The sequence below is a fragment of the Phodopus roborovskii genome, unplaced genomic scaffold (genome assembly GCF_943737965.1).
Source record: "Phodopus roborovskii unplaced genomic scaffold, PHOROB, whole genome shotgun sequence".
NCBI lineage: Eukaryota > Metazoa > Chordata > Mammalia > Rodentia > Cricetidae > Phodopus > Phodopus roborovskii.
The window spans coordinates 19,881,677-19,897,361 of record NW_026126541.1 but is presented as its reverse complement, the minus strand read 5'-3'; the positions used below and the strand labels follow the sequence as shown (position 1 = coordinate 19,897,361).

At 46.5% G+C, this 15,685-nt stretch overlaps 1 protein-coding gene across 1 annotated transcript in view; it reads right to left on the bottom strand.

The window, feature by feature from the left end:
• Positions 1-782: 782 nt before the first annotated feature.
• The window catches only part of Pdlim1 (PDZ and LIM domain 1), a 41,090-nt gene continuing 26,187 nt past the window's right edge, over positions 783-15,685 (bottom strand). Inside the window, exons 5-7 of the mRNA XM_051199694.1 lie at positions 6,675-6,826; positions 1,587-1,704; positions 783-1,306 (exon numbers count right to left, since the gene is read on the bottom strand). Of these exons, the coding sequence (XP_051055651.1) occupies positions 1,120-1,306; positions 1,587-1,704; positions 6,675-6,826 (457 nt within the window). The 3' untranslated portion in view covers positions 783-1,119. The remainder of the gene's footprint in view (positions 1,307-1,586; positions 1,705-6,674; positions 6,827-15,685) is intronic.

Below are 15,685 nucleotides of genomic sequence, written 5' to 3'. Positions count from 1 at the left end.
AATTGTGTCACTGGAGTCAGGCTTTGAGCTTTCAAAAGACTCACACCACCCCTGCTGTGTCCGTCTTTCTCCTCATGCATGAGGACTAAGATGTAAACTCTGGCTTGTTCCTTTGCTCTGCCATCATGGACTCGAAACCCCTGACACTGAAGGCTAAATTAAATGATTTCTTCTATATGTTGCCTTAGACATGGAGTTTTATCACCGCAATAGAAGAGTTACTAGACAGGAAGTTTTGTTCCCTCCAACTCCAGGACAACGTCACTAAAACAGACCCAAACAGCACGTGTTAGCGGGGTTGTGTGAATGAGAATGGCCCATAGGCATGGAACACCTGCTCTCCACTTGTGGTGCTGACTGGGGAGATTGAAGGGGAAAGTGGGAGGAAGAGGAAGTATGGCACTTGAGGCGGATTTTGAGAGTTTAATGACTCTACACCATTTCTCATTCACTCTCTCTGCTTGGAGTTAAAGATATGAGCTCTCAACGTTCTGTTCCAGCTGCCACACAGCTTGCTGCCGTGCCTACCCGATTCTTCTAAAGTTGCCTCCATCATGTTTTCTCCAAAGCAAGAAGAAAACCACTAATATAATTAGCATTAATCAACAACACTTAGAGCAAGACTGAAAGATGTAAAGGAACACCGCATGTTTACAGAAATCTTCTCGAATCCAGGAAAATGCCTGCAACTCTCACAACTAAGAAACCAAAACCAAGGAGACTCTGGATTTCATGAGGCACCAAACACAACACAGGCAGGGTCAGCTAAGGCCACACACTGCTTTACAGTCTAAATTTATTAAGTAAAACAAAATCAACGTGAGAGATACTACATTGGGCTTCATTCCGTTGTGACCAATGTCCGTCTGCAGCAGAGAAGCCCCAAGGGAAGAAGGTGCATGGTGGTGCTGGACAGGGGACAAGGGACAAAACCATTTCCAATAATGTAAAAGCAGACATCCCACTGCTAGTGTAAGTCAGCACAGGTGAAACTCAATGTTCACTGAGCAGGACTAACACCAGGTAAGCACAGGACTGTCAGGGAGGAGAGGCCAGAACATTCAGAGAACCAGGTACAGCAGGCTGGATGGTAGGTGCAGGCAGGGCAGGTCCTCTCAATCACTTGGGGAACACGGTGACCACATCATAGCCCTCGGGCGGTGTGACCCGCTCCCGGGCATGCTTCTCACAGTAAATCTGATCCTCTACAAAGAAATGGCCCTTCTGTTTCAAGTTGGTGCCACAGTCGGTGCACACATAACATTCAGGGTGGCGGTGACGGTCCCTCAGCTTCACAAACACTCCTCTGCAGGGGAGAGGGAAAATGGGACTGCATTAGTGACGCCTGACACCTGAACCCTGTATTGTCCTTCCAGAGCTGAGGCCTGGCACTTCTTCAGAGGCCCCACAGCATTGGCTGTGAATAAGGAAGGGCTCATCATTCCAGAAGCTTCTCCCACGTGGAAACAACAGTTCTGCGTGTTCTGGTCAATCTGTCGACTTAGCCCCAAGCTATGCATCACCCAGAAATTCTCACACTCCCATGGTTTGCCCAACCTCTGACACCAGGGGAAGTCAATACTCACACAATGCCAGTACCACACTTGTCACACATGGGCAGCTTCTGAGCATTTCCAACTGATGCAGCTACTTTGGTGACTGGAGCTTTAACACTTCTGAATCCTGAGGGCTTGTTGGGATCCCCTGGAGGGAGGAAAATACCCACATTAGACAGGAAGTGAAAACGCAGTATCTCTGAGTTATCTCAGAGCCACCTGTGAATCTCTGTGTTCAAGAAAACCACAGCTCCTGGAATCAGACAGTCGGTGACTCCCTGCATTACTGGGCAAGTTGCTTAACCTTTTGTGGTTTCTCAGCTTCGGTTTTTATAAAATAGATCACTCTCCCCTTCCATGTTATAAAGAAAATATTTTAAACCCAATACAGAAAGCCCCCCCTACAGTGCCTTACATATGATCAGCCCTCACAACACAAATCGCATAAAACTCAAGTCACACACGTGCAAACACTAACATCAGCCAGGAATATCACCAGTTCCAAGGCTGGGAAATCCTGCCCTTGCCGAAAACCTTGGCTAACGGACAAGAACAAATGTGAGTCTGAAATTTACATGTGTGGCTTGGCCATGCCGCCATAGCATTTCTGTCCTGTGCCATGAGAACAGCAAGCCTCAGTGGGTGCCTCTACCTTGTCCAGACACCTGGAATGAGAAGATTTGGGGTGCCACACCAAGCTGAGCCACCTCTAACCAGTACTCCCCCCATGGCATGTGTCACCTGATGTTAACACAATAGGGAAATGAGTGTAGGTGCTTTGCTGGCTTTATAGAATACAAGGAGAGCATTTTGTCTTTACTAGGAGTATTTTAAAGCATCCTGCACTTTCAGGGTTCTGTCACTAATACTGTGTCCTCTCACATTGGGACCAGATATCCATCCAACAACCCATGAGATGGAGCAAGGTTAGAGTCCTGTGCAGGTGAGCTCAGGAAAGGCCCAGCCATGCACTCCCCTCAATGATCCCACACCCCAATGCACAGGGGACATTCTTCCTTTCCTTTGGAAGAAATCCTCAGTACAAGCTTCTGTAATTGCATTTATATTAATTTGCTTATTTAGTAAAACATTCCATTAAAATGTTTTTATGCTTTAAAAATTTTTTTTGATTACTTAGCGTTTAAGAGAGAGTACTAGTTACTCTTCCATACTACCCAAGTTCAATTCCTAGCATCTTCACGGTGGCCCACAGTTGTCTATGACTCCAGTTCTCAGGGATCTGACACCTTCTTCTAGTTGGCTTGGACACCAGGCACAAACACGCACAGCCATAGAGACGGATGCAGGCAAAACATCCATACACATCATTTTTTAAATTTAGTTGTAAAAATTACATTTATTTAGTGTGTATGTGTGTGCACCCACATAGGTACAGGGGTGTGCATGCCATGCTATGTTGAGGGAAGGTAGTTCAAATGGCAATTTGTAGGACTTGGTTTTCTTCTTCTACAATGGGTTGTGGGGTTCAAACTCAAGTTTGGCAGCAAGCTCCTTTGCCTGATGAGCCGTCTCACCAGCCCTAAAATGTTTGGAATTTAACTCAAGACCTCTCTCTATAGCTGAGCTAAATTCCCAGCTCATAACTGGGTTTAGTGGTCCTTTTAGTTTGGTTTGGGTTTTGTTTTTTATTGTTTGTTTGTTTGTTTTGTTTTGATGGATTGATGTTTTGAGACAAGGTCTCTCTATACAGCCCTGACTATCCTGGAACTCACTATGTAGAACTCTGAGAAATTCACCTGCCTGTGCCTCCCAAGTGCTGGAATTAAAGGTGTGTGCCACCACACTGTGTCCCTTAGCTTTCTATCAAAGGCAAACTCTTCCCTTCACCCAACCTCAGACCTACATGAAGGCATAAGGAGGGCCAGGGCAAGAAGATGCTCCAGGCATCCTGCCTCAAGCATCTCAAACGGGCTCCCACACTTTCTAGCTGAGGGGCTTGGCTGCCTTTTCTGTCTGACAGGAAGGAAAGAACAGCACCTCTGCCCACACACACAGTGTGGAGCGGCAACAGACCACAGAAGGGACTGGGGTCTCAAATATAACCTTTCCTCTTCCCTGCTCATTGGGTCAGCAAGAAAACCACCTGGAAACAAGAGAAAGCGCAGAAAAGAGAGGAGGCAGGGAGAGATGTGAAATCGCTACTGGTAAGATGAGCCACATCTTTTTCTGCACCATGGGATGTGCTGAAGCAGTCCTCATTTTCAGCCCTACAGCGCCACCTGCTGGCTCCAGGTTGTTTTCTCTCACTTGAAAAGCCAGCCCTGGACATTGGATTTCATACAACTACACATATTCTTCCAGGAAACCCTTCATCCAAGTTTCATTTGCTTGTTTGTTTATTTGTTTGTTTGTTTCTGAAGAGGAAGAAAAACTAGCTGAATAAAGTACAGCTGTTTCTTTACTCATTTCGCGGCTCCGTGATATTTCATGGTCCCACCGTGCCTACAGAATAAAGCCCATGATCCCAACAATGGCAGTTCTCTAGAACCTGACTCCAGGTCATCTGAGGGTGCCCGAAGCCCTGACAAAGCCAGCATGAACCTAAGAGTTTGCTGGCTACGTCTCCAGTTTCTTCATCTCCAGCCACCACCGTTTGCTTCGGGTGTGTTGGGGGCTCAGATGGGCTGACTTTGCCCACCTTAACTGAAGTGTCCATCTACTTGCACAAGATAAAATCATCTGGCCCTTCTCGTGTTCTGACAAAGCTGTCATCCCCACAGGTTGGACCTCAAGTTGTTTGTCAAGCAGGCCTAATAGTGGAGTTTAAGCAAAGTCCAGCTCACTTACTGCTGGTAGAACAATGTTCCGCACAAAAGCAGCACTTTGAGTATACTTTCTTGGGAGTGTAGCTTGCCCCTCTCTACAGAATCCACACCACTGAGGAGCGGGTCCGGTTATGGTGTATTGAGGGACCAGTGTCTGGTCCTGAAGCGCTATAGGTGTGCACTGTGGGGAAATAAAGAGAAAAGACTGCAGAAAGTCAGCTAGGTGCCTGAGTCTTAGGGAAGGGGGCAGAATAGGGAGGAGCACACACCATAGGGACTAGGTCAGTATACAAAAGCAGTTCCCCAGGACAGGAGCAGGGGGCGCTGATGGAACGTACCCAGGTGGTAATGAGTCTGAAGACAAAACCTTCCAGCCTGTGACAGTCTCACAACATTCCCCGGCTACTGAGTCAAGACCTCACTTCCATCTCATTGAACATTACTTCAGCGCACACGGTCTGCAGCAAGGAGAGCTGTCCTCTGAGAGCAGCAGAATTATCAGAACTCATGCATGGACCCGTGAAGCTGACCTGGAGCCTGCTGATGAAATGCCAGCATCTACAACAACTATGGAGTGCCGGCTACAGACACGGCGGTGGCCGTTTTGCACACTTTGTGATTTCTGAGCCTAGAGCATAGTTCAGAAACTAGCCTAGGGTTGAGGACGTGACTACCCCAGGGCCTCCACGATGATGAAAGGCCATCTGCCCCAAAGCAAGAGCAAACCCGGGGGCCCCACGGGGAAGGAAGACACCCAGATTCATTGGCCTACAGATCCATTCTCCTGTGGTCTCCACATGCTCTTCCTCCTCTGTTACCTTGGGAGCAGGATGTGTGAATGAAAACAGCCAAGGGACAGACCAACATCCTCTCACAAAGGCCACACTCGTGTACGTGTGACAAGAAACAGATGGCCAGGCACAAAGCTGTTTAAATAAAGCCTACATGCTACCTAGAATATACAATAAGCTCAAAATACTAAACACCAAAAACAAAACCCCCACCACCCAATCAATAAATGAGCCAAAGTACAGACCGCCAGTAGGACATGAAACGGTGCTCAGAACCCTTGTTCATCAGGGAAATGAAAAGTAAAACTTCACCGAGATTGCATCCTTCCCCTCTCACAATGGCTGTCTGTATAAAAACAAGCAGCAACAAATGCCAGCAAGGATGTGGGATGCAGAGTCACCCTTGTACACTGCTTGTGGGAAAGCGAACCGAGGCAGCCACTGGGGGGAGTCGGTACAGAGGTTCCTCAAAATATTAAAAATATTATCCAACTATACCCCTTGTGGAAATACACCCTAAGGAACCTAGGTAGGCAAAGCAGACACCTGGTCATCCACGTTTATTGTAACACTCTGCACAATCAGCAACCAACTCGACAGAGTCAACCTAAATGTCCACTAACAGGTGGCTGGTAAAGAAAATGTGGTACATGACGACTAACTAATGTGTGAAGGCGCAGGAGAGGTTAATAAGGTCGAAGTATGTGGCATACTTGAATGAAAATGTCATTATAAAACCATCATTTTGGACAATAAAGCTGTAACAGCATTAAATAGGGGCTGGAGATAAGGCTCCATGCCTAGGAGCTCTGGCTTCTCTTTAGAGGACTAAGTTCAGTTCCCAGCACCCGTGTGGTGACTCAGAATGACTTCCTGTAACTCTCTTCCAGGAGATCCAACACCGTTCTTGCCTCCACAATCACCCACATACACATACACTGAAAATACTGAACAACCAGGGCTAGAGAGATGGCTCTTAGTTCAAAGCAATTGTGACTCACAACTGCCCTTAATTACAGCTTTCTTCTAGCCTCTGGAGGTTCTTTGAGCATATAGTAAACAGACATATGTGCAGGCAAGCAACCATACTTGTAAAATAATATTAAATAGATATTTGTAAGTAAAGACTGAGCCAGAAAGTATAATCCAGAAGGGGGCGCTCTTGTCCCATCCCCTGCCACCAACACTCCCATCCACTCCTAACCCAGTAACCCTTCACTCCAAGTGCTGGAAATAGAACCCAGGGCTATATGTATATTAATTACTTAGGTTCTACCTAAACATTCTACGAATGATCTGCATCTGAGTCCTCTCTCCCTCTCCCCCGCTCCTCTTCTCAATAAACGTTTTGCGATCTAAAACAAAGTCAACGTCAAGGCAGAAGTGGTGTGTGCTCATATAACCCATGACTCCGGGGAGGACGGCAAGCTCCAGGCTACACAGGGAGACCCAACCTCCCACAACAAGCTGTGCTCACCACCAAGTCTGGGCTGTGCTCACCTATGTTCTAGCAGTGACCGAGTGTCCACGGGGCCCCTTACCTTTCCCGTCTGTCTCCAGGATCTCCTGCAGAAGCAGGAAGGAGGTGGACTGTTTGGGGGGCTCGTTTAACTCCTGCTTCTCCTGAAGCATCTTGTAAACTTCAGATTCCTTGTCGATGATGAGGCTGCCTGAGGGATGAGGCTGATCCAAGCTAAGAAGAATGTTTGGAAATCCATTAGGGCAAGGGTCAAAAGTTAGGTTCAAAACTTCACCAGGCACTCCCTTCCAAGCAAACACACACTGACTGAAAGAATGGATAGCCATTATCCCATGTCTCCAACCATGGCTGCCACTTTAATGCTGTAAGAGGCTATTTTCCCAAACAGTCTCTGTAATTCAATGACGTTTTTGCTAACTCCCAGGGATGGGGAATTCTTCCCTTCTTTTTAAATTACATAGTCAACATTATGTCAAGAGAAAATTTTGAAGAGGAAAAATTGCAACCACACTCTGACCACTAAAGCTCATCTGGGTCCCCTTGTGGTGTGAGTGTGTGTGTGTGTGTGTGTGTGTGTGTGTGTGTGTGTGTGTGTGTGGAGGGTACACATGCATTCCTCACACGAGCAGAACCCTCATCTTTCATTCCCCATGTCAAAATGCTTCTCCTGCCTCCAGACGCTCTTCGTCATTTGGAATGGGACCTGGGCCTCTGAGCCTCTAGCTGGGGGCAGCAGTCTTGACCTGCCCCATTCACAGGGGCTGTGGCCAGAAGGAAAATGTCATGTGCTCTGCTATGTAAAGATTCAGACCCCCGGGACCAGGCAAGCCAGACCTTGCCTCCCACTCCTTCCTCCTGTCACTCTGCATGCCCCAGGACAAGCTGAGACAGACATTACTGGGCGGCTGTTTTTCACTGGGCCACGATGTGCTGCCTGGCCGCAGTAGGGTGGTGGAAGGGAGGAAGCCCTTCAGCGGGAGACTGTGCTGAGCCTGACTCCTCTCACGTTCCCGGCTCCCCTGCATGACCAAGCCACACTGTGGCCTATCGGCAAGCCCCTCCAGCTGTGGAACCTGTCCCTCGGCTGCCGTGCTCAGCCTTGGAACAGTTATATTTTCCACCAGAGGTCAGAGACATATTTCCAACCCGTGAATCAAGACGGTTTCGTGATGTAGCTCAATGTAATCTCACCTGACTTAGAACCAAATACTTACAGTTTTTAAAGTTCAACTCCTTTGGAATAAATGTTCATTTACATAAAGGAGTAAGGCCCTAAAGACGTGGCCTTTCCTCAGCACAGTTGCTACTAAAGCAGCCAGCCTGCTCCCAGGTATTGCTGTCCCTGCGCCTGTCTATGCCCTTACCCTCATGCATTTCCAGGGACCCTGCTTCACACAGGGCATACTCCTCAGAGACCATTTACTGACCTTGACTTATAGCCCCCTAACCGCCACCCCTTGCTACCCTCTAACTCACTCTCTTTGCATTTATATCTGTATTTCTGGCTTCCCCTGGGAGGTAAGCAAACGTATCACCTTGCTCTCTGCAAATGCCCAGGTCTGGCTCGGTGCATACAGGTCAGGCTCGGAACTTGGCATCAGGTAAAAAGTGAGTAAGCATGGATGACACTTCTCCTTGCTAAGCTCTCCCTGACCCTGTGAGCTGACCCTGTGAGCTCACCCTGACACTACGTACAGTTCTGGGGGACCCACCTCCTGAGCCCACATACACTCTCCCCTCTCACTTCCATAACTTGTTCAGAAGCGGCCTGAGTGACCCTGCCCAAAAGGAGCAAAGCACAAAGGCCAGATGAATTACGTATGGGATATTAGCAAAGCGCGGGATGCTTACTCACATGCAAATACGCAAGCTGCAGTTGCTGAGGTATGGGCTCCCGGCCGCCACAGCACTGAAGGGCAGGCAGGAGCCAAGGAATTATAGCAGTTACATCCATTCACTCGTTTCCCACCCACCATTGTCCAGTTGGTTCACATTCCAGTTTGAAAAGAAAAGGTATGTTTTCCATGGGTAATTTCCTCTAAGTCACTACCCCTCCCTGCTCCTTTCTCCCTTTCTGTCTTTTCTTTTTCTCTCCTCTGAGACAAGCTGTAGGGCAGCCAGGACAGCCTCCTGAGACACTTCCAAACTCAGGCCCCAACTGAAAGACTCAAGCACAGGGATAAAGCTGAAGGTGAACATAGAAACCAAGGCCCACCCTGGCCACATAAGCTCTGCTGCTGGGCAAGGTTGATGCTGGCTGCTCCTGCCACCTTTGGCTGGCCATGACCGGGTGGAAGCAGCCACCATTGCCCGACCTGCCCACAGCAGCTGGTGTCTAGCTACCCTGTTTATCTCTCTCCCTCCCCTTGTAGGAAAGTGTGGGGCAGTTTAAGTGGTAATACCTGGTGAAGCAGTTTTAAGCAAGGGTCTCCTACCAGTTCAAGTCCATCCACTTGTGTTTTAAGTTAGATACTTGATTCTTTGAGTTTTGAGCTTGAAACCTGCCCTATACTAAGCATATTACATTATTCCTTATTACTCTTTTCCCTATTGCTCTTGGGACTATTTTAAAAGCAAGGTCAGGCCATGGAATGTTTGGGGGAAGAAATTTTTCTCTTATTTGTTGTATGTTATGTCTGGAAGCCACCAAGGGGACACTAAAAATAGCAGAATGAAACCACAAGGCCATCACAGATTCTACCAGCAAACAACCTTGGGAATCATTCAAGGCAGGAAGAAAGAGCGAGAGACAGACAGACAGACACACAGACAGATGGACACACAGAGACAGATTTATAATTTATTTCTAAATAATGATAACATCTTTATATGCTGGCATTTTGTGAAGTATTTTCAAGATCCATTACCCTGTCAACCTAACTCAAAAAAAAAAAAAAAGGAGAAGACTCAGAAATTCTAACTCTTGGACATCAGGCTATAAGATATTAAAATAATGTCTGAAAAAAGTAATTAGGGTAAAAGTATGTATAAGAAATGGGGGGAAGATTCATATATATATATATATATATATATATATATATATATATATATATATATATGTATGTATTAAAAGTAAATAAATACTCTACAGTGAGCCAGGCCTGCATTCTCGGCAGTCAGAGGCTGAGACAGGAGGCCCGGAGGTCAAGGTTACGCTGAGGTACATAATAAAGACACATATTTCAGAGAGAGACATAGCCTCTTCCCTGTAATAAAGAGAAGAAAGCATTTCCTGACTTACTTAACGAAGTAAATACCACACTAATATAAAACCAAATGATAGCAATAAAAAAGAAAACAGATGCAGACATTCCTCATAAAGATGTAAATTTCACAGCAAATAAAATTCAACAATATATAAAAAGAATTATATGTCACAGCCAAGTAGCATGTATTTTGTATACTACTAAAAAATCAGTCAAGGTGGTAATTGTTTGACCATATGAGCAGATTCACAGAAAAAAAAAATTGACTACACAGGAGGCTGAGACAGGAGAAGCAAAGTTCAAGCTTTGCCAGACTACCTTGTGATACCTTGTCTCAAAGGAGGAGAGGGCTGGGGATATAACTCAGAGGGGGAGCACTCACTCAGCACACGGGGGAGCACTCACTCAGCACACAGGGGGAGCACTTACTCAGCACACAGGGAGAGCACTCACTCAGCACACAGGGGGAGCACTCACTCAGCACACAGGAGGCCCTGATTCACTCCCTGATACTACAGAACAGTGGATGAATGAAGCTGAGTACATGCCCCTCTGTTCCTAGCACTTTGGAGTCTGAGGCAGGAGGATTGACACCAGTCCAAAGGCCAGCCTGTCATCTTACATGGTGAGCTTCAGTGCCAGCCTGGACTACAGCATGAGACCCTGTCCTCACCCCCCCCCCCAAAAAAAAAGAGAGAGAGAAAGAAGAATTTACATTACATCGAGCCAAGTCCATGAATTGGTTCAATTCTACAGTTCATATGAAGAGGCAACAAGAAGGAAAAGAACAATTTCAAAACAGAATAAAATGGGAGGAACTGATCTCCGTGATTTCAAGACTCCTTTCACAGCTATTTTGTTTACCTCACACCCACAAGATTAACTCAAATGCCTAAGACTAAAACATAAAAAGAAAACCATGGGGGAAAAACCTGTAAGTAGGAATGTGCAGCCTCTGGGGGTAGGCAGACTTAGAATGCTAAAGGAGTAACAGGTAAAAGGACAAACTGACAAACAAGTCCTCCTTAAAAGTCAGATTTGCTTTGCTGAGACTCTTCCCAGTGTGTTTCTCTTGGTCCTGCCTTTCCTGTCTCCAGTTAAGTTTTTGTTCTGGAGACAAGATCTCACTATGTAACCAGTGCTGGCTGTGAAATTCTGACCCTCCTGCCTCGGCCTCTGGAATGCTGGGATGCCAGGGATGTGCCACGCCTGACTCTACTAAATGCTGGGAATGCTGTGTCTGTTCCTGACTCTGCTAAATGCTGGGAATGCTGTTGTCTGTTCCTGACTCTGCTAAATGCTGGGAATGCTGTTGCCTGTTCCTGACTCTGCTAAATGCTGGGAGTGCTGTTGTCTGTTCCTGACTCTGCTAAATGCTGGGAGTGTTGTTTGCCGGGATGTCTCCTAACTTTCCCTGAGATTCTGACATCGCCTTTTCAGTTGTGTTCTTCGGTGGACACATACTTGTCATTTTTCCAGTTTTCTTCTTGCTAAAGTCTAGTTTTAATCCTTGTGGTTGGAAAAGATACTTGTTGTTATATCCGTTTTAAGTTCATTAAGATGTGTCTGAAGTCTCACAGTCTCTCTTAACATTCTTCCGCACGTAGTGGAAGTGATGTGGGGTTTTTTAAAGCTTTATCATCATTTATGATAAGCTTTTTGACATGTCTCATTATTTTGAGGCACACAATGTGTTTCTGTTCATTATTCACTCCATAGAGATACATGGCACTAGAATTAGCCTCAGCTCTCAAACAATAGCACTGCACACACTCATTGGCCCCTCCTCCCTTCCTCCTATTCTCCCCACTCCTCTGGCAAACTCCAGTTTAGTCTGTTGAGAAATAACTATGAAAGGTATATTTTAGTGTCACTGTTCACATGTTTACTGCTAGCATAAAGAAACAACACCTAATTCTAGGTCCATCTTACAGCCTGCATGGTTTTTTTCTGATCTATTCTTGCTGAATGTAACAACCACTTCCAGATTCTTCCCTCGCCTTGTCACCCTGGCTACGATGCAGAAGAGTGGCCAGACTGCACAGCCTGGGCTCATTCTCCACCTCTGTGGGAAAGCTTTTAGCTTTCATCATTAAGTGATGACTTTTAAAAGATGAAAGAAGCCTAAATATCCATCAACCGATAGATGGATTTTTTTTTTTTAATGTGTTAAGACTGGATTCAGTCTTGAAAGAGAAGAAAATCCTGATGCACGCTACATGGTGAAGCTTTGGGGCAGTATGCTAAGAGGAATATGAATATGCCAGTCAACAAATACAAATACTGCATGACTCTGCTTGCCGGAGGGGCTTACAACAGAAAGTTCAGTGGTGGCCTCCAGAAGCTTGGGGAGAGACAGAAGTTGTTCACCGGGTATAGGGTTTCAGCTTTTCAAGCTGAACAAATTCAACAGATCTGTTGCGTAACTTAGCACATGTGGTTACAATAGTAAGTTTTATGTCGTGTGGTTTTTACCACACTTTAAAAAGGAAAAAAAAAAAAAAAAAGGAACACCCTATTGATATATAAAGAAAACCTGGACAACTTCCCAAGGAATTGTGCTGAGGAAACCCCAGAAGGTTACACACTTTAATGGTTCTGTTAATAAAACATTCTTGAACTAACAAAGCTGTAACAATGAGAGATTGCTGGGCTGGAGGCTGTCTGTGTAGGGAGGGATGTGGGTGTGCTGGATGTGGCTGGGGAGGGTGCAGCAACAAGATAGAAATCCTGGTGTAGACTCAAATGATTTTGTTGAGACAGGCAGCCTGGAACTGGCTATGTAGACCAGGCTGACCTTGGACTTACAGATATCCACCTGCCTCTGCCTCTGCCTCTGCCTCTGCCTCTGCCTCTGCCTCTGCCTCTGCCTCTGCCTCTGCCTCTGCCTCCCAAGTGCTGAGATTACAGACAGGTGCCGCTATGCCCCACTGACTCAAACGCTCATTACGCTTTGTTTCTGTCCATCTTCTACTTGATAATTCAAGGCATCTGCAACCCCACATTGTGGGTCACATCTGTCATCCCAAACTCAGGAAGTTGAGCTAAGAGGATGACTGTAGGTTTCGGATCAGCCTGGGCTTCAGAATAAGACCTTGTCTCAAGAACAGACAACACGAGTCAGCACCAAGGGAAACTGGGCAAGGAACGAGAGGCCCAGGTTACACTATTTCCTACAGCTTCACACACGTCTGCAGCTATCTCAGGAGAGAAGGCTTAACTCGTTTAAGAACCCCTGGTCTCAAAAGAAGTACGAACTTTAAGTGACGCAGAGATTTGATTTCTCAGCTTGCCGTTAAGGTAGGGATGAGGAAAACAAACTGAGGGACCAGAGGGATGACTAGGCAGTTTAGAGCACAGACTGCTCTTCCAGAGGACCAGAGTTCAATTCCCAGCACCCGCATAACCACTAACAATTGTCTGTAACTCCAGTTCCAAGGGATCCAACTCCCTCTTCAGGACTCCTGAGGCACTGTATACACAAGGTGAGTAAACACATACATAGATAAAACATCCACACACATAGAATAAAAATAAATCTCAAATTTAGAAAGTCCGTAAAATGAAAGACAGGCATGGTGCTGAATGCCTTTAATCCCAGCACTCAAAAGACAAAGGCAGGCAGGTGTCTATGAATTCCAGGCCAACACAGTAACATAGTAAGTTCCAGGTCATCTAAGGAATGAGAACTCTGTCTCAAAACACACACACACACACACACACACACACACACACACACACACACACACACACACGAGTGAGCTGAAACAGAAAAATCCTTCATGTTTCATGATGGCCTAGAAAATAAGAACTTGGGTTTCAGATGCCTCAGACTATTACTCGATAATTAATTAAAACAAAAAATAAATTTTAAAAGGAATTCTGGGAAAGCTTATGTATTCAGTTCCCAAGGGGATGCCTGGTCTGAATGTTCCCCGAATTTTAGTCTCCTATGATAAGAAGCAAAGAATAACTCGACATCAGGAAAAAAGGGAAGAACACTCAGACCCAGACACTGTGGGTGCAAGCACATCCGCTAGAGAGACAAGCAGCCCTCATGTAGGACCTTCTGATCCTAGGCAGGGCTAACATAAGCCCCTGCTACCTTTTCAATAGACAGCAAAGAACCAGTTATCTCCACTGTACTTGCTTACAAGTCTGCCTCCTGCCTGGGTGTCCGGGCATGGATACCCTGAACACCATTTGGAAGACCTAGTACCCTGGGATTTCTATGCTGGTTATGGGAGCTCCTCATTTATGCTATGAAGAGACCATCACCCCAGCAGGATGCTAGCCAATGGTACCCACTTGAACTTAGCAATGACTGGGGTGGGTGGGGAGAAGTTCACAGAAGGCTGAGGCAAATCTCTTCTGGAATGTGCTCAAACACTTCCCCTCCTCTGAGCCCCCAGCACTCAGGGGTTCTGAGACAGAGTTCTCCCACAGCAGTGAAGTCAGCAGTAATAGTCGGTCACTCGGTGCCTTCCCCCACAAGGCACTGCTTTCCCTTGACAGGCTAGTGGGAAGACACGTGGTTAAGAGCCCACTGTAAAGCTCAGGAGACAAGGTTTAAATCCTCCGGAGGATTTAGGCCACTCAGCTGGTGGGGCAGAGCCAGATTCTAGGGCTCTAATCTACAAGCTGTAGAAGGTGACGGACACCATGTAAATGATGAAATCCAGTCTCTGCATTGCCAAATGTTAAGAGGTCCCCTCTACCATCTACGTACAATTGAAAAACTCAGGGAAGAAGGGCTAGCAACACTCCATTCACTGGAATGGCACACAGTAGGTACTCAAAAAAGAACAGCTGGGCTAAAGTCGCCTAGAAGGGAAGGGCTATGAAGGACCTCCCTCGCCCTCCCTGGGCTGTGTGCTGTCTGCTGAGGAGACCCCCCCCCCATTTGCCTTGCCTTCCCAGAGGGCAATGCAGCTGCTGACAGCCTGGGATGCAGCTGTACCAAGACCTACAAGACAGTCAGCCACACACATAGCAAAATGCTCTCAAGAGCTTGGGACAAAAAGAAAAAGAAAAAAAAAAAAAAAAAAAAACCAGGGTGAGCCCCAGGGAAAAGGGTGATGAGCTCAGATGCAAAGCACTTAGTAAAGCAGTGTGAAACTTCAGAGAATTCAGACTAAACAGTGGGGAATGAGCCAGCTCTGGGCCTTGTGCTGAGCAGGGAGGGTTACTGAGTGGCTGCTGGGTTGGCAGGAACATCTATCCATCTCTCTTTTCTGAGAACATTCTAGAAACAAACCAACAGGCAGAGGTCCCTATACAAGAAACATGGCGGCTCAGCAGCTCCTTGGCCACTCCGTCTTCCATTCATTCTCAAAGAGGTTGGGCTGAAGTAGATAATAGGCCGCCTTTGCTCAAGGGGTCTTGATAAAGACCCTCAGGCCGCTGCAGCCAAATAAAGAGACAGTGTGAGGGGCAGGGAAGAGCAATCAGGAAGCCTGAGGGAAGAAAGAAGACAATAAGGAAGGAAAAATGTCTAATGCAGCCACACTAAAAATACTTTCCAGGCACATACTTCTCCCAGTGCATAGCAGCTCTTTCAATTAAGGATGTGTCATTTCCTGGGTTATTAAATCCAGATCATGGAACATTCCACTCTGGGACAGTAAAAGAAGGGTCACGTTCCCAGCCTCTCCAAGCACTTAAACACACAAATGGTGGCCCTTGATATTCAAACCACTCCTCACTGAGCTACATGCAGGCTTCCTCCAGGGAGTGATGCTTAGGGGACCTCCTGTATAGTTTTCTCATGTAACCCCAACATCCCCATGAGCACCTTGAAGGGCATCAATGTGTCAAGCAGGTAAGCCTTGAAGGAACCATGCTTTGGGAAGACAGTGGTACTGGA